Source organism: Phalacrocorax aristotelis, chromosome 1 (genome assembly GCF_949628215.1).
Source record: "Phalacrocorax aristotelis chromosome 1, bGulAri2.1, whole genome shotgun sequence".
NCBI lineage: Eukaryota > Metazoa > Chordata > Aves > Suliformes > Phalacrocoracidae > Phalacrocorax > Phalacrocorax aristotelis.
The window spans coordinates 99683943-99706423 of NC_134276.1; the positions used below are offsets into that span (position 1 = coordinate 99683943).

General features: G+C 40.6%; 1 protein-coding gene across 2 annotated transcripts in view; it reads left to right on the forward strand.

Moving 5' to 3' along the window:
* The window catches only part of DSCAM (DS cell adhesion molecule), a 400878-nt gene that overhangs the window by 319637 nt on the left and 58760 nt on the right, over positions 1 to 22481 (forward strand). For both annotated transcript variants that reach the window (XM_075099606.1, XM_075099598.1), the window contains one exon: positions 16211 to 16364. In XM_075099606.1, the coding sequence (XP_074955707.1) occupies positions 16211 to 16364 (154 nt within the window). The remainder of the gene's footprint in view (positions 1 to 16210; positions 16365 to 22481) is intronic.

The following is a 22481-nucleotide window of genomic DNA, read 5'->3' on the forward strand; positions in this document are numbered from 1 at the left end:
ATTTCTACGGCACACAGTGGGTTAAAGAGGTCAGATTTACAGAACTGCACCTTGGTTTTGGGGCTCTAGTCCGAGTGGGGACTAAGTGCTTCTCTGGGGAGTTGGAGAGAACACCAGGTGGTGCTGCTGGCTCTTGCTAGTTACTTACCATGCACAAAGCTCCAGTGTTTCTTCCTGAGGCGCTGCTAGCAATAATTTTGTGATTGTTTAAATCACCAGGAAAATAAGCATCCTCAGCTAATTTTTTTTCCTCTAATATGCAGTTCTCTGATGTACAAAATTAGTTTCTAACACTGCTTATTGTATGGTTACCTTTTGGAGTACCTCAGTGATGGACAGTGACAAGAATAGTTACTCTTTTTGCTGGTCTTGGCCTGTGCTAAATTTTACAGCTGTATTTTTGTGTTGTTCTTTATGGCATGATGTGAGGGTATCATTGTATACCTTAGCCCAAAGTAGAGGCACTTGGAGATGTTTGTCTTTTCTGTTAATTGTTAATGTGTACATGTATAGTTATCCTGTTGTTACCTGTGTGCATGAATGGTTGTATGTGTGTACACATATATATATGTACATACACACATGTGTATACATATGTACAATACGTATATACAAGGTCAGTCCCTGTACCACTTGTCACTAGTGTTTTACAGAGCAGCATGAGTTGCGGCTTTCAGAGCAGGTCTTCTCTATCTGTCCGGTGTGGTGAATGAGGCACTGATCACACCCAGTGGTCAGTATTCAGAAGCCAGGTTAGACATCTTTAAATAAGTGCAAGACCTCAGGAAACATTTAATGCAGGACACACTCCCCCAGGTTTATTTATAACAAGATGCTTTGTTGTCTTTTATCCTTAAAAGGATGGTGAAATAAGAAGTTATTTTATTCAGAGCTAGCTTTGCAGTGAAACAAGTCTGCTGCAGAGGTGCTTGAGTATCTGCACTCCTGTGCAGATATAGTCTATATACCCCAAGGAAGTTCTTGTTTGTTTCACTGTTGGCACAGAGAAGTACCTGACAGAGGAAGTGGTCTTAAATTAGGGTGAGGAGTGGAATAAACAGAAGACCTGTGTCTTTATCATCCCTTCTGCCACCGTAAGTAGCAAGTGTTGTAGTTGGAGGTAAAGAGCCATTAAAAACTTCTTGAACAGACTTCTTTCTTCAATCAAATCCCTGACTGCAAAATAACTTTGCTAAAAGTCTGCCATTTAAGCAGAAAGGCAAACTCAGTTTTTAAGCATCAGTGAGGAGCTCTGTCTTTAAAGGACAGTGGTAAAGGTAAACTTATGGGAAGGCTATATTCTCTGCAGATTGCATTTTGCAAGCAGTATGTGTATGCTGAGAAAAAGTCAATACAGTATACTTTAGACACTTAGGTTAACAAAACAGTCCTTTACATAAGAACACTGCCTTGGTGTTTAAGTCACCAACAGGAAAACAAATTAACTCTGTTGGTCATATTGTGCACATATTTATTACAAAGCACAACCCTCATATGACCTTGAGATATTATAAGATGAAGATTTGCTGCCTTTTGCACGGTTCAGTTTGCTTTGCAAGGGCGGAAATTGTTAAAACTTCTGCTGTCCCTCTACAGAAGGATACAGGTATTTCCTTTTTAAATATTTTGAGTCCTATGGAAAATATTTGCCTGGGATGTTTCAAACCACAAATGCGATTAATGTGTGAAAAATAAAAATTATTCTCCACTGCAATCTATTCTGCAACCAAGATAAAGGGCAAGCAAGGATCCAATGTCATCCTGTTTAATTGTTATGCCTATATTATTGTATAAGCATTATTAGGCAGAACTTTCTCTTTTTTATTCTGTAAATGTATAAAAAAATACAGAAATATGACTTAATGGATCCTTCACTCTACAAATATAAGAAAGAAAGCATACCAGAATTTAAGTTAAAATAATTATCCTCTGTGCTAACTTGCAGCCCACATTCCCACAGCTCTTGACTCCACTTGACTTCTTGTAGGAGCTGGCTTCTCAAGACCACCTGTAATGGGCCCATGTTAGCCAGCTTCCTTCTAAGAGTGCTTATCCCCAGGGTACCACCAGGATGCTTATCACACTCATTCTGCCCAGGCCTCAGGTAAGTAACAGGCAGTGCTATCAGCTGCAGCACAGCCTGCCATCCCATCCTGTCAGTGTGTGTTTTCCCAATGGTGCCATAGATATTGCACATGGTCTGAATACTGGTAAAGAAGCTAGGGTGGTTCGGCTCCTGCCTGGCTGTGGGGAAAGCTGCTTTAGGTGGCTGCTCCAGCACCTGCTACCTTGGGTTGTAGATGTGTATCGTCAGGGCTTTTAAAGGACAAGAGAAAATGAGGTTTAGGTGATTTCTGAAAAAAAAAAACCAACAACCAACCCTCCAACAAATTCTTGTTGCATTCAGGTCAGTCCACTACATAAGGAGGAATCAATGGGATTAGATTAAATAAAATTTAGATGGCAGAAAGTGCCTGGAAAAGGTCATTGTGACACAAAACATGCAATGGTTAGCCAGCCTGGGAAACTGTAATCTCAGAACAGGTAAAAAGCAACACGGTAAGGATGCAGGAAAATGCAGGTTAAGAAGCAGGATTTCCTTGTGCAGGAAGGGCTGAGAAAGCATTAGACCTGACAGGGAAAGCAGAGAGAGGTTAAGAGCTGAAGGCATATAGGCCAACTATATCATTTGGGTATCAACAAACAGTATGGCATCTCTCAATCAGAAATGCATGCTTTAAAATGAATTTTGCTTTGTTGATTAGAAAAGCGCAGTCATTATTGTTGTTGCTGCTGTTGGGATTTTGTTGGGTGTGATCTATTGGTCAGCCATCCACTAATAGGATCAAACATATTAAACCGGATTATCCTGCTGTTTCCAACAAAGCAGGTCATTAAATTGTGCATCAGTCTTCTGCTTTCTCCATGGGATGCCTGGAGATTAATGGAAAGGACTCATGTAAGTAGAACTGCACTATAAAAGGGTAAATGGAGCCTGCTCTCCTTCTCCGTGATTTTCCTTTTCAGGACATTGTCAGTTGGTTCTTGTCTTCGTTCCACTCACATTAAGATGTGGAATAAGATGACTGCTCTATCACTCTCTGATTTCCTAATAGTGAAAGCTAAAAGCAGAACTCATTTGGGCAACTGTGCATAGAAAGTGTTCAAACATGAAAGACACACAATACTGCCAATGGCCTAAAACATCATGGGAGTTTTATTGGAGCCTATCATCTGTCTAACTTAGCAAACATCTTGGTGGCAATCTAATGTGTTCCTTTTGCTCAGAGAGTTGCACAGTAGCTCTCCCAGTGTTTGGTTTCAGGTGTAGTATACATATTTTGGCCAACTGGATTTCCATTTTTAAACTTCCATAGAATAGAATTTAGGCTGGAAGGTTGCTCTGGGAGGTCACCTAGTCCAATGCCTTTCTCAAAGCAAGTTTAATTACATCAAGTTGCTCAGGGACATGTCTAGTGAAGCCTTGAACACTTCTATGTATGGAGATGCCACAGTCTCTCTGGACCCCCATTCCAATATTTGACCATGGTCTGATGGTATGTTTTTCCCCCAGCTGAACAGAATTTCCCATGTTGAAACTTTTCACACTCTGCAGCTTCAAAAAGAACTTGGGTCCATATTGTCTGTATCATCTGATGAAATATATGTAGATGGCAATAGAGTGTCTCCTAAGCCTTATCTTCTTAAGGCTGACAGAAATAGCTAACTCAGCCTGTCCTTTTATGTATGCACTGTGTTCCAGTCTCCTGACCATCCCCTCACAGCCCTGTCCTGTACTTGCTCCGTACGCCCATGGGGTTTTTTTTGTGCTGGAGAGCCAAAGACAGAATACTTAGATGGAATCTTACGAGTGGAGAACAGAGAGGAAGGACCACCTCCCTGGACCTGCTGCTACACTCTTATGAATGTAGAGTTGCTAATACCAGACCTGCTTTCTGCAGAGCTGCCTCTTGGACAGTTGGCCCTCAGGCTGTAATAGTGCATGGGGTTATTCTATCCCAGATGTATGACTTTGTATTTGCTCTTCTTAGATTTCATGAGACTCCAGTCACCCCATTTCTCCAACCTGTCTAGGTTCCTCTGAACAACAGCCCTACCCTCCAGCATATAAACTATTACTCCCAATTTCAGGCCATTCACAAACTTGATGACAGTGCACTTTTGTTCTGTCTCTCAGGTCATTAATGAAGACATTAAACAGTATTGGTCCCAGAAAATTATCCCCGAGGGTTACTACTAATTATTGGCTTGCAGCTGAACTTTGTACCACTGATAACAAGTCTGAGCCCAGTAGTGCAGATAATTTTCCATCCACTTTATTGTTCACTTATTCAGCCCGCATTTCACCTTTCTGGTGATAACAAGGCTGTGGAAGACTGGGTCAAAGGCTTTGCTAAAGCCAGGGTAAACAACATCAACCACCCTCCCCTTGCCGACAGTGCCCGTCACCTTGTCATGGAAAGCAATTGGGTTGGTCAAGCAAGATTTACCTTTGGTAAATCCATGTCAGCTGTTCCTTCCTCTCCTTCCTGTGTTTAAAAATGGCTTCTAGTAGGATTTGCTTAATAACCATCTCATATTATTGAGACTAGCTTGGCCAGCCTGTAGTTTCTAGATCCTCCTTCTTGCCTTCTTGACAAGTGTGGCATTTGCCTTTTTTCCAGTGATCAGAAGCCTCTCCTGATTGCTATGCCTTTCAAATACAGCCAAGAGTAGCCTCACAATGACATCAGCCACCACTTTCAGCACCCTCAGATGCATCTTATCTGGTACTATGGGTTTCTTTATGTCTAATTAAGTGATTCTTAAGTGCTCCTTCATTCAGTCTCCCTCTACCATGAGTACGGCTTCACTTGCAAACACTCTTCAAGGACGTTCAGAAACCTGGAGGCCTGAGGGCAAAATCTGCCGATGAAAACTGAGACAAAAAAAGGCATTGGGTACTTTAGCTCTTTCCAAATTCCTTTTCAGTAAGTACCCTGCCTCATTCAACAATGGGTCCAAACTCCCCTTAGTCTTCCTTTTGTTGTTGATGTACTTTTAAAGAAACCCTTCTTCCTTTTGTCCTTCACAAAACCAAAATTCAGTCGGGATCTACATGTTCATTCATGCTGGCCTTTTGTCAAGCTTGCTCAACTTTCCATATATTGCAAAAGACCATTCTTGTGCTCTGAGGAGGTTGTCCTTGAAGATTAGCTTGCTGTCCTGATCCCCTTTGCCCTTCAGGAGAGTTTCCCATAGAATCACTCCTCTCAGGATCTTCAACTCTAGTCTTATGGTCACAACAGCCAAAGCTGTCACAGACATTCACATCTTCAACCAGTTCTAACTTGTTTGTGGGCAACAGGTTCAACAGAGCATTTCCACTAGCCAGTTCATTGATCACCGCCATCAAGAAACGGTCTTCAGTACTCTCCAGAAATCTCCTAGGTTGCTTGCTTCTGGTATTATTGCCCTTCCAGCAGTTGTCAATGTGGTAAAAGTCACCTGTAAGTACCAAGATGTGTACTTGTGAGGCTGTCTTCAGCTGCTTAAAGACAACTTCATCTGTCTCCTCCTCTTAATCAAGAGGTCTGTAGCAGACACCTACTACAACACTAGGAGTACTGGTCTGTCCTCTGATCCATACCCACAAGCTCTCTACTGGTTTTTCACCTGCCCTGGGGCAACACTTCCTGCATTCAGGAAACTCCTTTACACAAAGTGCAAGCCCTCCTTCATAACTTCCTACACGTCTTTCTTGAAGAGACTACATCCCTCCATTGCAGAACACCAGTCATCCTACCATGTCACCATAACCCCAATGAGGCTGTAGCTCTGCAACTACACACAGAGTTGCAAATACTGTTCTCTAAGCTACATGCATCGGAGTACAGGCATTTGAGGTGGATCCTAAATTGTGCTGTTCTTACAGTGGAAAAGTGACATCCTCTTCTATAACGTTGTCTCCTAGACACAACTGCTTTGCCCCTTTGTGCCCTTCCTTCTATATTATGGTAGTTCTCCCCAACCACACGTAGTTTAAAGCCCTCATCACTAGGTTAACAAGCTTTTTTGCAAAGACGCTTTTGCTGCACTTTGCCACATATATCCATCCCTGCTCAGTAGCTCTCATTCCTCAAGGTCCTGCAGTCATAGATGACAAAGCCCTGCTAGACCAACCCTGCAACATCAATTGGCTTGCTTCTGCTTGAGCCTTCTCCCTCATCAGAAGGTTTGAGGAAACACCACCTGGGCCCCCCTGCTCTTCACTCTCATCTCCTGAACACTGTCATGACTCTTGATATGGTTCATATTGCCCCTGGCAGCGTTGGTGCCCACATGGAAAAGCAGCAACAGAAAATAGTCCAAGGAGTGGAGGGGCCTTGGCAATATCTCCACGCACCTCTTAAAACACAGATCTTAAAGCCTGCCATGCAAAAATTTCCCAAGCAATTAGGTCAGGCTGACAGATCAGTGCCTACGTCCCCTACAAGAGGGAGTCTCCAAAAAATATCACATGCCTTTTTCCTTTTGTTCAGACACGAGGTTAAGGCTCAGATGGCTTTGATGAATCCTCTGACGGGTCTTGTTCATCCTCACCAGTGCCCAGAGCACTACACATATTCTGAATTTGCAGATCTGCAAGTGGAGCAGGATTGTTTTCCTGTTGTCAGAAGTCGCAACTTCCAGCCTTCTAATATCTTGACCGCCACCTTCCACTACCTGTTTGAGCATGTTCTCCTGCTGTCTTTCCTTCTTTGTGTTGTGTGAATCAGGTTCTCATCACCACATGCAGTCCTGAGCAGAGTCGCTGGGCCCCTCCACATACCTGCTGTGATAACTGACGTGGCAATGGCTCTAGCAGTCAGCAGTGTTCTGGCTTCCCCCACTCCTGAATGGGTCCCTTCTTGCAAGACCATAAGCTCACTCAAGCTTTCCCTATCCAAGCACTCATCAGTGAGCTTGTGAACACTCTCATTGCCACACGCTCCTGCTGCCTATATCACCCCCACAGCAAAGGGAAGTGTGGCACAGGTGTCTGCCACTCTGGGGGGACATTTTCACTGATGCAGTGTGTTCCTGCCTAACCAGGGTGGGCTGGCTTCTCCATAGTTGATAACGTTCTCCATTTTGCAAAGGTGTATAAATCTGTTTAGTTCTATGTGTGTGGTTTCTCCATCAGAAAACTGCATTACCCAAACTGTAATCATTACTGCTTTCTTCTGAAAAGCTGCTTGCGCTGCACAAAGTTTTTGCTGCATTCTCTTGGGTATGAGGTTCAATAATACCAAATCAAACCTATAATTGTTCAGCACATTACAAGAAGGATTGTGATTCTCAAATGTGAATTTCCTTGCCTTTGATTAAATGCTTCATATCCATCTTAGTTTTCTGACTGCTCAGTAGTCATATATCTGCCAGACTTTTAAAGCTCTTTCTGCTTGACACCAAATCTCTTACTGTACAGTATAAAGTGAATTTCCATGAAGCAGCAGTACCTCTGTGAAGCTACTCCCCAAAGCCCCTGAACCAAACTGTGATCAACTCCATAGAAAAACTCTATTTGAGGAAGACTTCTGATTGCATTTCACTTTCCAGTACAAGTGCCCAAAGACTGGCAAATATGACAAGAAGCTTGCAAAGCATCCAGGTACAAATTCAAAAACCTACTCTTCTGATAGGAAGAACCAGTTTATTCACTGGTCTTGAGTCCTGGTGATAGTTTTGAAATGTTAGTTGATCAAACTGTTGCTAGTTGTGGGATTCTGCTAAGAGATATGATTTCTCCCTTAAACCCATGGTAACTGAGGTCCCAAATGACCAGCAGCCTGAGGACTGGAAGGAGAAGAAATTCCAGAGCAAGATGCTGTTGAACCAGACGAATAGAGTGAGAATGTTCCTGCAAAGACCCCACATGATGCTGTCATGATAAGATTATTAGCTGGATGATGAACCAGAACACGTAGCAGATCCCAATGCCAAAATAAAGGTGATGAATAGGAGTCAACTCATAGTGATAACCCTACAGTCAGCCCCAGGTACCTGGCAGTGACCTGCGTCTAAAAGAATCTTTGAAAACTGTAATCTACAATTCCGGACTTCTCCAAAGGATCTGGAAAGATACAAAAGCTGAAAGCCCAGCAAAGATTCATCTTGGAAATATTTCTGTGAAACAGTTGGGTTTGGAAGATTGGGGAGAGGAACAGATGTGAAGTAACGATGGAGAAGAAGGAAATGATCTTATATTTGGCCAAAACCCAAGTCAATTTACTTGAAAATTTAATTGATATTGGAAACTAACCAACATCTGGGACTGTTTGGGACAGACGGTTACTGGTCTTTTTGGTGTACTTATTTTTCTGCGAGAAACATACTCTTAAGCCTGTTAGACTTCTATATTTGTTTTGGACTGGCTTTTGGTTTAAACCCACTAAGAGGAAAAAAATTACATGGTTTAACCTGCTGTCAAATTAAACAACAGGTATATGATGTCTGCACAAGACTCTGTTCCCGTGTATATTCTGTCTGCTCAGTCCTGTGATAGGATAACCACCAGCAGCAGCAGCAATAGCAGCCGTAGCGACTAGACCATTCATCTCTTTCTCACATCTCTATGTACCTTTTTCTGTCAATCCGTAGAACACCACACTGTGAGAAAAACTGTAGTAAGATACCCCAGTGAGGGTGTATTACAGTCTGTGTGGGGTTTTCTGTTCAATAGAAGAAGTGACAAGAATCAGACTCTGCAGGTTTCCTTCCTCTCTTCCACAAATGCATAGACTGCAGCCTCCCGACCCTGGTCACATGTTTTCAGAAAGTCCCAGTGGAAAACACTTAGGCCAAATATCTTGGTTTCTTATGAAGTCCTGTATGTTTCACATACATACCCCATTTAAAAGTACATGCATAATCTTGGGGCTTCAGTGATTAAAGGGAGGCCGAAAGTCTCTTTAGAAGAAGGGAGAGCTAGCTGGCAGAAGTTGGCTAAGTAGATAAAGTTACTGTTGAATGGAAGTTTTTTAAAGTCAGCAGAATCTGTAACGTTGAATTTAAAATATGTGTTCACTGATTTGTGTACTACAAGCAATGTTTATCGCTGTGTCTATACAGTGTTTTTTACAGCATGAAGATATTTATGTTTATTAATTCTTGTTCTTTTTATAGCATAGAACTAGTGTACAATTTGGGGGTTATTTTAAAAATGTATTTTACATGGTATTTAAAGTATATTTTTAAGATGCCACATGTACTGTTTATAGATATTTCATGGTTATTTCACAGCTTAGTTACCAGTTCCCAAACATAGCGCATTCATTCTTTTAATTGCTTTGTCACCTTAAAATTCTTGCCTTTTCTTGTCATAGAGCAGATCTCAGGAGAGATGTGACAGAGTATAATTTAATTCTGATGATGTGCTGTTTTATACAATTATTAAAATGTCTCCTTGCAAAGCCCTACTAAAACAAATTTGATATAGATTTTTTCATAAAATCCTAGTCTTGTCTCACTACGTAGTCTCACATACAGGTATGTAGTCTAACCATAAGTCCTTGGTGTCGGCTGCGGTGTATTTCAGCAGGTTTGAATCAATCCCATTCCCTTCTGTATCATATAAAAGACAGAGCACTTCACAACAGATGGTGTGATGTAATTTCTGAGTTGACTGAAATGCTCTGAACAAACCTGATGATTTCTTGGGGCCACCAAAAGAGGCAGCCGAACTCCTGGCAGCACAAAAGGTAGTCTCCTGACCTTCTTGTGGTCACCAGCCTGTGACACCACATACTGCTTCCCTGATCATGAGCCCCAGGAGGCTGATGGACTCTCTATAATTTGCTGCAAAAAGGCAAGCAGGTGGTGTACCTCCGTGGCTCCCAAGCAACAGACTCCTTGACTACGAGGACTACCTGGAAGTCCAGGCAGCAGGCTGGCTTCCAGGAGTAATTCCTGGAAATGGGTTTGCAAGATTTTCCTGCAGGTGGAAAGGCAGGGAGCTGCCTCTGCTGGTTCCAAAATTTCCATCTTACACTTTCTAACATTTAAGTCCTGCATTTAAGAAAGAAAAAAAAAAAGAAAATAAAAAGAGAAAAATTTTATATGGAAGCTATATTCTGTTTTGTGCACAGCTTCTCTTTGTAACAGTTATCTTCAAAAACGCTGAGTGAAAAACAGTGGCCATGTTTCAAAACATGAGCTAAAATAGCAAGACCTAAACAGAAGCCATTCTATGGCTTTTATATATATATATATATGGTATCCAGAGTCTTACTGAAAACTGTGGTCCAGGATTGGTGGTTATTTGCAGATCTGGCAGTCAGTCCATCTGTGAAAGCAAGCAAGGCAAAAGCCACCAGCCCTGGAGAAAAGTACTAGCCCATGAGCTCAGGCAAAGTTTCATGTCTTTAGGGAGTTCACTGAGAGGGCACATCAGTGGTCTGTCTACTCTGTTCGGGGATGCAGAACTTGAAGCTCATTCTCTATAAATACAGTAATGTATTGATTTAATATTAACCCAGTTTGCTTCCAGGTAGAAACAACTTACCATAGCCCCCATTACTGGATAACTTGCTAGTGCAAGAGGCTCTAAAATGTCATTTCCAGGAGCAATAAAGGCCTGAGGTAAAGCAGGGTAGGCAATTCTGTGATGGTGTTGTGCAAAAAGATGGAGAACTTTGTGTTTTGACCTTGTAGAACTAAAAACTGATTTTAACTACTGGTGAGGCTCAGTGCTCATTTTAGGCCTCATCTGTACTGCTAATTAAAAAAGGGCCAAGGAGCAGCACCTGGCCCAAAGACCAATGTCTGCCTTCACAGCTTAACTCTAGCCACTCCAAAGCAGATTTGTTTTGAAGAAAGCTATTTAGAGTAGTACAAGATCAAGGAGCTAGAGATCAAGTTAAAAAATGGTGTGGATCCTCGGGGTAGAGTGCTCGACACAGTCCCTGGCTCTCTCCCATTTAGCAGTGGAGATAAGCCCAGAGAATGCATGTTTACTGAGGGAAACCTAGCTAGGAAAACATGGTTTCACTGAGACAGCTCAGGCTAGATATAAAATTGATTGCTGTTTTGTGGGAGGCTATGAAACCAGTGGTTCATTGTTGTGGGCAGGAGGGAGCAACATAGGTATCTCTCCTGAGTCCACTTTTGTTCAGTGGTTCCATTAGTGCCCTGGATAATGAAATAGTGAGAGTGCCTATTAAATCTGAAGGAGACATAAGGCCAGGAGGGATTGCAAATACACTGGAGACAGAGCTAGATTTCAGACAGATCTTGATGAACGGGGAAATTAGTCTGGGAAAAGTTAGGTAAAATTTAGTATGGGTAAGTGCAAGAAAGTGGGTGCTATGAATAAACAGCTATAAAAGTACTGGGTAGAGAGCAATTGGCAGATTTTTCAGAGGAGGATTTTGAGGTTATTGTGCATCCCAAGATGAACATTAACTACCTTTATAATCCTGTTGTAAAAAGCCAAATGCCCTACCCTGGGACTGTTGAAGAGAGGTTTGGAAACTGTATTCAAGAAGGCTATAGACCAATGTCTATAGCCTTCTTGAATATAGAGAGTCCAAAGCATAACAGCAGATATTAGAGAAACTGTTAGAGAAAATGTGATTTCTGGGCAATGTTGAAAGGATCAGTTTATTAGGTTGTAAAAAGATAAGGGTACTGGTGGGGAAAGGAATGATAAAACATCACAGATTAAAGTCTGGTACAAAGATGAATGTAATAATCTATTCTCCATATTCCTAATAGACTGGAAAAGAAGCTATGAGTTTAAACTGCAGCAGGAAACTCAAGCTGGATTTCAAAAAAGCTTTCTAATAGTAAGATTACCTAAGCAATTAAATAGGTCTTGCAGCCTAGTGAGTTGAAAAATGTCCATTTATTGTAAGTCTTCAAAATCAGGTTGGACAAACATCTGTCTGAAATTGTGCAGATATAGTTGAACCTGGTTTAAAAAAGAAGGATAGAGTTGGATGAATTCTCAAGGTCCTTCCAGCCCTGTTTTTAGGTAATGTTACGGCCATATTTTATACTTAGTGAAAACACACATGCCACTCCAGGTAGTATATATATGTATTTTTAATTTTCAATAAGAGGCACCCAATATACAGGTAGCCAACTTTTATATGTTATTACTTTACAACACACACCACAAACCTGGGATGTTTCTTGCTTTTCACTCTTGCCCTTAAAGTCTCCATATAGCTTTCTCAGTTCTCTTCCAAGTTTCCTCGCAACTTGCAGAGAATGAGGAGATAGAGATCTTCAGTGCACCTGTCCTATATCAGAAGTTGTGTAAATGCAGTTGTAGGCAAGGTGTAGGCTTGCCTTGACTGAATAATCTTCCAGGCCACAGTAAATGCTACTTCTTACCTTAATTCCCTGCTTGGGAATCTCCCTGATCTCTTGGAAAACTTACAAATTTATTTTTCTTCTAAAGTGTCCTTTTGAAGTTTCCCCAGGCTGGGTTAAAAAACACAAAAAACAAACAAACAAAACAAAAAAAAACAGCCAGAGGGTTCAGAGTTTATGCATACTACCTACCTGTTTGCTTTCTAAAGGAGTCAGAAATGCCAGGAGATGGCGTACTACTTCAAAGTGTACAAAGCAATGTACACCAATAGAACTGAAGTTGCATCAGAGGAAAATTATGCTCCCTGCAGTGGCTGTTCCTCAACATCTCTTGCTGTTGCCTGGTTTGGGAAGTAGATTAACTGCACCCTGATAAAGGACTTTGATTTAATTTTATTCTACACAGCCCTTTCTGGCTTTTTAGAGACTTGGCCCTGACTGTACTTCTTAGACAGTGAGCTAAAGACAGGAGAAAAATTAACCCATCATCTATAAGCTGAACTAAAAAAGCAGTTAGAAAAAAAATCCCTTGACCAAGCATGTTACTGCTTTTGGGGTAAAACAGCAATATATGTTTCATACTGGCACATGCAAAGACCAACATGTGACATTCCTTTAAGATATTTATTATTTCAGTTGTTTAATCTTTTTGCTGACAAAGCTTCCTTTTTTCTTCTTGTGTAATGAAAATCTCTGGTATGTCAGTCTAATTGAAATGACAGGCCAAAGTTAAAAGCAAAATCGATTCTTTGCCACTGGAACATCCCCAAGGATTTAAAAGGGAATGTTAGCTGAAGAAACAGAAGGTGTATGTTAACCAGTTAGAAACCAAAATATTTTGCTAAAGCACTTTGTTTTAAGAAAATAAGAATCATTAATTTAGTGAAGATATATTCACCACATTCAATTAATAAATTAATTCCATGAATAATTAAACTTATATTTTGAATAACTAGAGCTGCAAATGTGTGAATGATGCTGGTTCTCTGTGAGAAAAAAGAAAGGAATTAAAGACAAGGCATTTTAAAAGGCATTAGAGAAGCTAATTTTGTGATTATGCCATCTTTGGGGCTCCAGGGACAGAGAGATCCTGTATTTTGAGACAAATTTGCCTGTTCTTCTAGCTGACCACATTGCAACCAGTGTAATTTTGAAGGGTTGTTTTTTCAGTTTTGTCTTTAACTTTGGTCCTCAGAGCAGGAGCACTTAGTGCTGAGGTTTTCCTTTCCTGCCTAGCTACTCATCCCAAACATAAAATCTCAAACCAGATTTCTCTGAGCTGTGTTTAGCAATTGTATACAGGGTGTATGTCTGTCTAACTGTCCCAGCCTCTGTCATTGCAGAGGGAAGCAGAACAGTGAGGCATTTCAGGCACGAAATCTGCAGTATTAGGAATGGCTTCCAAAGGCAGCCATATGTTCCTTTCATAAACCATGGAAGTCATGGAAAAAACAGTGTAAATTTAACTGGACTGATGCTTGCTGGAATAAAAATTTAGCAGTAAGGAAGTCTGTAATGAATGGTTAGCTGTTCCTAAACGCTGTATCCACATCCCATGATAATAGGTGGTTTAGAAGTAGCTTGTACTAGATAGCTGCATTAATGAGTGGAGCCTAAGTGCCAGAGATGGCCTAGCCTGTTTGACTTTCAAATTAACCCTAGGAAATGCTACCTCATGAATATTAAAATTCAGCCTCCTGTGCCATGATCAATACATTAATTTTTATGTATGACCTCACAGTGATCCAGCCTGTCAAGCCACAGGCATTTGCCCAATATTCTTGTGTAAATGTCAAGACAGATGGTTCTTAAAACCTGCTGTAATATTTCACATAATAATAGAAGTGTCTGTCTGCACCGACTTCTTCATATCAGAAGTGGAAACCCAAGCAAATGCTTGCTAAATGGGGCAAACCAACTTGGCATTTTGACAGGAGCAATGAGAGTGGCTAGAAAGTACAGCAAGGTCCCTATTTGGGCTTGTGCTGAGCCTAGTTAACTGTTAGCTGGAGCAAACCAGTCTTCCCAGAAAAGTTAGTGTCTGTGGAGGAAACAGGATGTATTCTTGTAGAAGCAAATAGAGACATACATTTATACACAAACCAGGGAGTTAATTATTTTAGTTAACAAGCACATTAACTTCAGATGCCTTCAGTGCAGACAGCTATACCTGGTCCAGTTATATGGGCACTTCTGTAGTTGATGGGGAAACATAGCTATGTCAAGGGCATGATTCATCCCACTGCAATGTAAGTGTCTCAAATAGATCAGAAGAACCTTGCCTTAGAAGTTACATTTTATTTGCATATTCTCTGAAAGGAGTCAAGGTGACTCACTTAGATACATATGTCTTCACTCTAGATTTCAAAAGTGAGAAGAAATGAACTCCCCTCTTCCCCTGACTATAGGAGGTACTATCTCAAGTTCAGAAAAATACAGTGATCCACTCAGTAGCTGAAACTGACTACCAGTTCACACCGGAAAGGTGTTTAATGATATCTCAGAAACAGCCCTTATTTATCTGGAATTTGGTTTGAAGGACTATGTATTCCAATGCTTTCAGGTCAACTTTCCTTTTGAAATGCTAATCAGATGAAATTGGCCTTTACCACCAGCAGATATTTGTATATCAAAGAGATTCCTTGCACACCTTCTGTCAGTCTGAATCAAGATTAGATTACACTGATGCAGTATTTTTAATGTTGTTTCCTAGTAAAATAATCTTTTCTATGTCATTAGTATTCTAATTATTTTTAGCCTAGAGTTAGCCGTTACCATGCTTAGCATTGCACAGAGAAGTAAGTCTTTATTATCCATTCTAATGGTTCGTTACCCCTCTATTTTTATATGCAAGAATCACAAAGCCCATGTCAGAAGTAAAACTAGCTATGCTGAACATTGTAATCATGTTCAGGGCTGAAGAGGTTTCCCTTTTCCACCAAGGAGCCGAGCTTCCTGTGGAGGATGTGCTGAGGTGCAAAAACCCCATGTCCTCTGAAGGAATCTATATGTTCCTCTGCACCTTTCCTCGCACAGGTCACTTCAAGCAGACTGCAAAACATCTCACTGATAAACAAGTACTGTACAAGTACTATTGGTACAGTACTATCGGTACTGTACAAGTACTTAGCAGCTGGTCAACTTCACTGCTGCCCATGGCCAAGGTACCTGAGTGACAGCGCAAGAATAGAATGAACTGGCTGGCATTTTTTCCAGCACTTGTCCTTGCCTGCCAGTGAAGCGGAATAGCTGAGATGACCTTCTGCTGTGAATCTTTGAATGGAAGTAATTTTGTGATTAAACAAAACTAGACTCAGGGGAAGTTTGAACAGTCTGTTACAGAATACAGTTTTATTTCTTGATTCACTCCATTACTGAAGGAATAAGCCACCAAACCCAGGGATAAGGAACACCAGCACAACAGTTCTAGGTGACCAAAGACATATCTCGAGTAGTAAACTCCAGATTTCACAGCAGATGCAGGACTGAATCCTCTGTTGGGAAAGTTTTGTGTAAAACAAAATTGGTTTGTCAGAACTATTGATGTTAAAAATTTGTCAAATGTTCACTTAAATTGTTTATCCAACCTCATAAAAATAAACAGACACATAAAAATCCTAATCTCAATAAAAACTATTTGTAAACAAAATATAGGCCCAAATTCACTGAATATTAATTGATTGCAACGGGTTATTATGTCTGCCCTGTTTTTTGCCATCCGCCATCTCTTTGGAGCAATTGATACTCATTCAGAGTACTCTGAAGTAAAGGCTTTGTAGCACTCAGCGTAGCAGACTTTCTCCAAATGCTGTTTATTTTAGCCTGGAAACATTTGTCTCTCCCACCACAGGTAATCAGCGAGTTTGAAGCCTCTCCCGACTCATTTTCCTACAGAATCCCCAATCTGAGCCGGAATCGCCAATACAGTGTCTGGGTGGTAGCAGTGACTGCTGCAGGAAGAGGCAACAGCAGTGAGATTATCACTGTGGAACCTCTAGCTAAAGGTACAGTGACAGTACTTTTTAAAGCAATCCATAACTTTACAATGTTAATTACTGTTATAATTGGCACGCGGCTTCTTTATGCCTCATTATTTACTGAGAGTGGGATTTATCAGGAGTAACTTCAGTTGTCTCCAAAAGTTAGGTGACAACTCTCAGCTAATTGCCCAAGCTTTTGCTGTAGTCAGCAGAGAGAGAATGGCATGCTCCTCTAGGAGGTAATTCATCCCACCTACCTTAGAAGGAAATAAATTGCTTTTTGGAACAATTTTTATCTTCTTTTTTTGGGTACAGAGGGTTTGCAGATGATTACCCTTCCTTCTGAATGTGCCTGTCTTTTTTTTTTCTTGGCATACAAGGTAACTTCTTTGTTATTCTCCTCCTTATTAACATCTCTTGTGTACTTCACAAGTACTATCTTCTATATAAAATGGTGTCATTAACATATCTAAACTCTGAACAATTGTTCTTAACTTGCATTAGCTTTGAAGTTTGCTGCTTCTATTTCAGATACAAAGAAGGGATAATATGCCTCAAATCCTACACATTTTTTCCCAGCTGTATTAGTTGTTCTATTAAAAGATATTGCTTGGGCCCATGAATTCTGCCTTACCTGTACTGTGAGACATGATGCTTTCAACACTATAGCACCTTAGCTTGCAAATAGAGACCTAATGTTTCAGACCGCAAGGTGACAAGTGTCCCATCAATACTCAATCTCTATTTGGGGTTTTCAGACTGGTTTTTTTTTCCCCTCAAATTTGTAACATCACAGAATGTGCCAATATGAACAGTGTATTGCACAGGTCCCTGGAGTTGCAAAGGTAGACTGCTAATTCTGCAGTCATGTGGCTAATGATGCAGTTATGTAAAATAAAGTGTCCAGGGCTTTATAATGACAGATAAAAAGCTTAGCAGAACTTCAGCCAGATGCCACCAACATGAATGTACTTCCTGCGTCGAAGAAAATATACCATCACCATAGGGAAGTTTGCTGTTCCTACCTACTTAGGTGGTAGATAACCAGTCTGGTGATGGTAGATCAACTGTCAGAGCTGTTGTCATGGATAGCAGTGATGGTGTTTGGAGGGTACTGTTTCAACACATGATATAGCTTCCTAATACATAGAAGTTGCAAATAGCTTTCCTCAGGCTTGTATTGGGAACTTGCATGTCTTTACTTTGTCCCTTATCTAGGCTAAAGTTTTTATCATACGAGATAGATTTTTTTCAATATTACTGTGAAAAACCTACTGCTGTAGAGCACAGTGGGAGATTTATGAGTATAAAAGTGCGGAGGGTCTAGCAAGGTAAAGAGGCCTAAGCTGGAAGAAGCAGAGAAATGCTTGCTCCCCATAACATTGCTCACAGTTTTTTTGTCAGCTGGAGAGTCACCTTTATTTTCTGACTCTTTTTGGTATTTTTTGTAGAGTCTTTTGGAACTTTTCTCTTAGTAGTTGCACAGAGTTAGAGTGGTGACCTGAAGGATGGCTGAAAGGCTATGAAAAGTCTGAAGGATCTGAAAAGTCTGGAGAGCTTCCATTGTTTAATTTCTTGTTTGATAACTGCATACTGCATTTTGAACATCGATGAAACCAAAGTTTAGATCTTAAATGGTGGATGAGATGTGTAAAGGATAGCTGTAAAGGAAGACCATGAAAAACACCTCAGGGAAACCGGGCAAAGGAGCCAGTGTGGTCCTCCTTTAGGCCGGCTGTTACCTGTGGGTAATGAATGTGTTGTGATGAGGGGAAAAAAAACCCAAACCAAACCAAACCAAATCAACAAACAAACAAACAAATCCCACAAAAAAAAAAACCAACCAACATAAACATTAACATTGATGCTTAAATAAGAGCAAAACCTATTAGACATCAATAAGGTGCAATACTAATAGATTGAGGATGTAGGCAAACCCAGGACTGTGCAGGGACTCCTGCACATAATACACTAGATACTCTTTCTCCATCTCCTACATATCTGAAAAAGTAGGAAGTGTTCAGTCAAGATGAATGCAGAACAATGCAGAGTTTGCAGGTACCAAGATGCATAACATCTAGTTATAAGGAAACATAATATGAGATTGCTCTCTGTTACAAACTGACCCTTGTGTACCTAAACCGAACAAGTTTATCAGAAACTAGAATTAATTCTGGTCCTCCAAAGCTTGCTTAATATGATCCATGATGGCAAATAAGTGAATTTAAAAACAGCTTGTGTAAAAAGACAAGGGGACTTTAAGGAAAAATAATTAATTACTTCAATATAGATAAGTCAGTGTGAACAAGATTTTATTCTGAAGCACAGTAGAATGCATCCAGTCAATGTCAGAACTAGTAGTGATACTTCAGTTTAATTAAAGTCTACATTAGGTGATGCTCAGGACCAGGCTCTTTTACATGCACTTAGGGCTGAAAAAGAGATGAATAATCCATTTGTGGAGATTGTGATAGACACTAGGAATACTGATAGCAATTTTATGAATTTTGGATGTAGCCAGATTAAAAATTATTGTATCATGAACGAGATTTCCTGCATGAATGTATCACTGGGCCTTTTAGAGGGCTAGGAAAAAGTGGTGATCAGTGATAAGGGTAGTGGACACACCCATGAAGAAGAATGGGCAGAGTTAATAGCCTTGAAGACCTTCCTACCTCCAGTACATCTGAAGCAAGTAACGCATCACAGGGTTAGAAGCAGTTATAACCTGATTTTGCCACAAGTCCCCAGGGCAAGAACATCCTACGGGCCATTATTGCGAAGTTATTTGCTGCTTCTTTCCCTCCACTTATTTCACATTAACTGTCCAAGTAATGATACCATCATGACAGATAATGAGAGTTAACTTTGAATTGAATTATGTCAACTTAAATATAACCCCCTTAAGAACACCTCTGAGAACAATGAGAATGTCTAGATAGGGATTTGATGTGAAATAGATAGTCCAATTTAAATGAAAGCTTAATTCAAGTTATCAGTTCTTTCTTTAGTGTCTTCGTTTCTTAGAGCAGACTGTTATTCTCTGTAATTAACTGACAAAAATAAGCAAAAAAAACCCCAACAAACAGAAAATAATCATGGCAATGAAAGTTCAGTCACCACGGAAGCAGGCCATGTCCCCCCCCCAAATTACACTTCATTGCTGACTAGAAAGTTGTGGGTTTAGCCTATCAAATACATCTGAAAGACAGAAAACTTTGTATGCACCTTGTTCCTCTTATTTCCTGACCATAGAATCACCAAATCATAGAAATTTCAAGGTTGGAAAAGACCCTTAAGATCATCAAGTCCAACCGCTAACCTGTCACTGCCAAGTCGACCACTAAACCATATCCTCAAGCACCACGTCTACCCTCTTTTAAATACCTCCAGGGATGGAGACTCAACCACCTCCCTGGGCAGCCTGTTCCAAAGCCTGACAACCCTTTCGGTGAAGAAGTTTTCATTAATGCCCAACCTAAACTTCCCCTGGCGCAGCTTGAGGCCATTTCCTCTCGTCCTATTGCGTATTACTAGGTAGAAGAGATCGACCCATGCCTTGCTACAACCTCCTTTCAGGTAGTTGTAGAGAGCAATAAGGTCTCCCCTCAGCCTCTTCCCCAGACTAAACAACCCCAGCTCCCTCAGGTGCTCCTCAAAAGACTTGTTCTCTAGACCCTTCACCAACTTCGTTGCCCTTCTTTGGACACGCTCCAGCACACCATGACTGATGGAGAATGACATTTGCCAGCAACATGATGATAACAGATCCAGACCCATGGCAATCTGATCCTCTGGGGGGAACACTCCATCTTTAATGCTGAGTTTCCCCTGTTCTTGTAGAACACCTGAACATTAATGTTGAACAGATTTGCCACCCAGTCTATGTTGCTTTTTGTGTTTAATGTTTTTCAACAACGTGTGGCTCTGATGTGTTACTACACACACTCCATTGGTCTGTTTGTTTAATGGTTTATCATACTGGAAAACACACGATAATATTCTGTGAAAAAGTAAATGAAAGAAACTCCTGACCCAGGGTATTCACTGATGGCTCTCATATTTGGATTAAGTTGAGCTACAGTGAAATGTCATAGCTCTTGTTCACTTTCCCAGTACAGTATGCCCTTAAAATTCAGTTGTGTCCTCTAGAGAAGAAAAAGTGTGTTACAGCCTCTTGCAAAGAATTTCTGCCCATTTCTTATTCTATGACAGTAAGTGTAAGTAGTATGATTCATAATTTAAACAAACAAACAAGCAGAAAACCACATTAGCATAAGAGAGTGCACTGTTCTGTGAAGGCACGTCTTTATCTTCAATTAATGATTGCCTAATTTGCAAAAAATAGGAACAGACACAGTCCTAATCCAGTGCCATGCCACCTAATGGAAGGCTGGTGGGTAGTCAGTAAACATTTGGGTAGCTTCGATAACAAAGAGGTAAGCCCTGCAGCTGAATTGTCTACATGCTGCATAAAGCTCCCTTGGCTCACAAGGGAGATGTCTGTGAGACTCCAGGCATTTTAACCTCAGGAATGCCTGTTATCATTTAAAATATATTGCTTTCAGATTAATTTCCCTGGGCATTTATTTTGTTTCTAGTTTTCTTTTCTTTGTGTACCTATTAGCAGTCTCAGAACATATTAGAAGTTAAGCTATGAAGAAAATTGGAGTTAAGAACGTTCATGGTGTTTTACCACCTCTGACAAAAGCACTCAGTATGTGAAAGGAATAAGATAATGGATAGAAAGCTGTTGGTACTTTCACAAAAATAGCACAGTATGCTTTTGTAATGTGCACTTCTGAGTTACGGTCTGTGATCTTACCACTGGCTTATGCTTCTGTGAAGTTTGTGTTAGTTCTGCACATCACACAAAGTGGGGCACACAGGATATTGAAAACCAGGCTCTGCAACATAAATGTTGTGCTTTGGAGATCTGGTATCCAAAGTATGGCTTAAGGAAGAATTCACTGTTGAAATAACTATGAAAAATAACGGGGTATCACAAAAAGTTTGGTAACAGTGGTGCTGTGTCCTGCTGAAGGTTTCAGCATGATTCCTGCCTTACGCATGCTTTGTCCTAAAGTAATTGGCAGCAGTTGGAAATAGCTGGATATTTTGAGAAACACTGGAGAGGTGGGAAAGCCAGGAAGAAAAGGATTAATAGCTCATTTAAAATGAGTTTTTAGGCTTCATGTTACAGAGCATTTTGCTTTGATCAAGAATTCAAGTTTCTAACCACCATTGCTCAGAATGCATAGTAGCTACTAGGAGCAGTGCAGATGCTTATAGATGTGTTTTATAGTCACTGCTGATGGCATCTCCTATTGCTTTTTAAAGATGGTATAAGTATCATTAGGCATCTCCTGTAACAAAAACCTGTCACTGCTGAAGAAAAATGAGCCTTCTAACACTAGCTTCAGTGGAGTTAGCATTTCACACCATGTTTCTGGGTAGACTAAGCATTCTCCTGTTTCGGTTAGGTTAGTTAATCAGCCCGTGGCTTATGGCAGTACAGGCCTGAGTGAATCTTTTCTAGAAGATATGGCCTTAGGATTACTACAGTGGAAAACAAGGCTGCGTCATTAGATTTACCGACTGACCAGTGTCTTTACATCATTCTGGTGTACCACCTACTCAGGGCAGCACATGCCACAGCATCCCTTTGCTGGGGCTAACCATCAGAGCTGCCAGGAGGGAGCCAGGGTTCTTCAGCTGCTGTTTAGCCAGGTCAGGACATGTCGATGTTTGGCTGTCAGGAAAGCAGCATCATCCAAAGGAATCTTGACTTTGTTCGTTACCCTAAATCTTTAAAACTTCTTACATTTTCAGTTAAAATTTTGACCAGAGAAGAATCTCTCGAGAAGCTTAGTTTTCCACAACGCTTCAAGAGAACACAGGCAACACAATCCAAACCAATCGTAAAAGCTTTGAAATATTTTTTTCTATTAATATCTCAAGTCCCACTGCAGCCTACTCAAGTAATTCCTCTTAACTCTTCAAGGCCTATTCTTTTATGCATGGTTTTTAAAATACATTTTATTTGTAGAGGATAAAAACTCATTGAGATGAAATGTCCCAGTTATATTTGATGCTGGCTTTCATTTTCATGTTTTTTCTAATGCGTACAAAATAGATTAA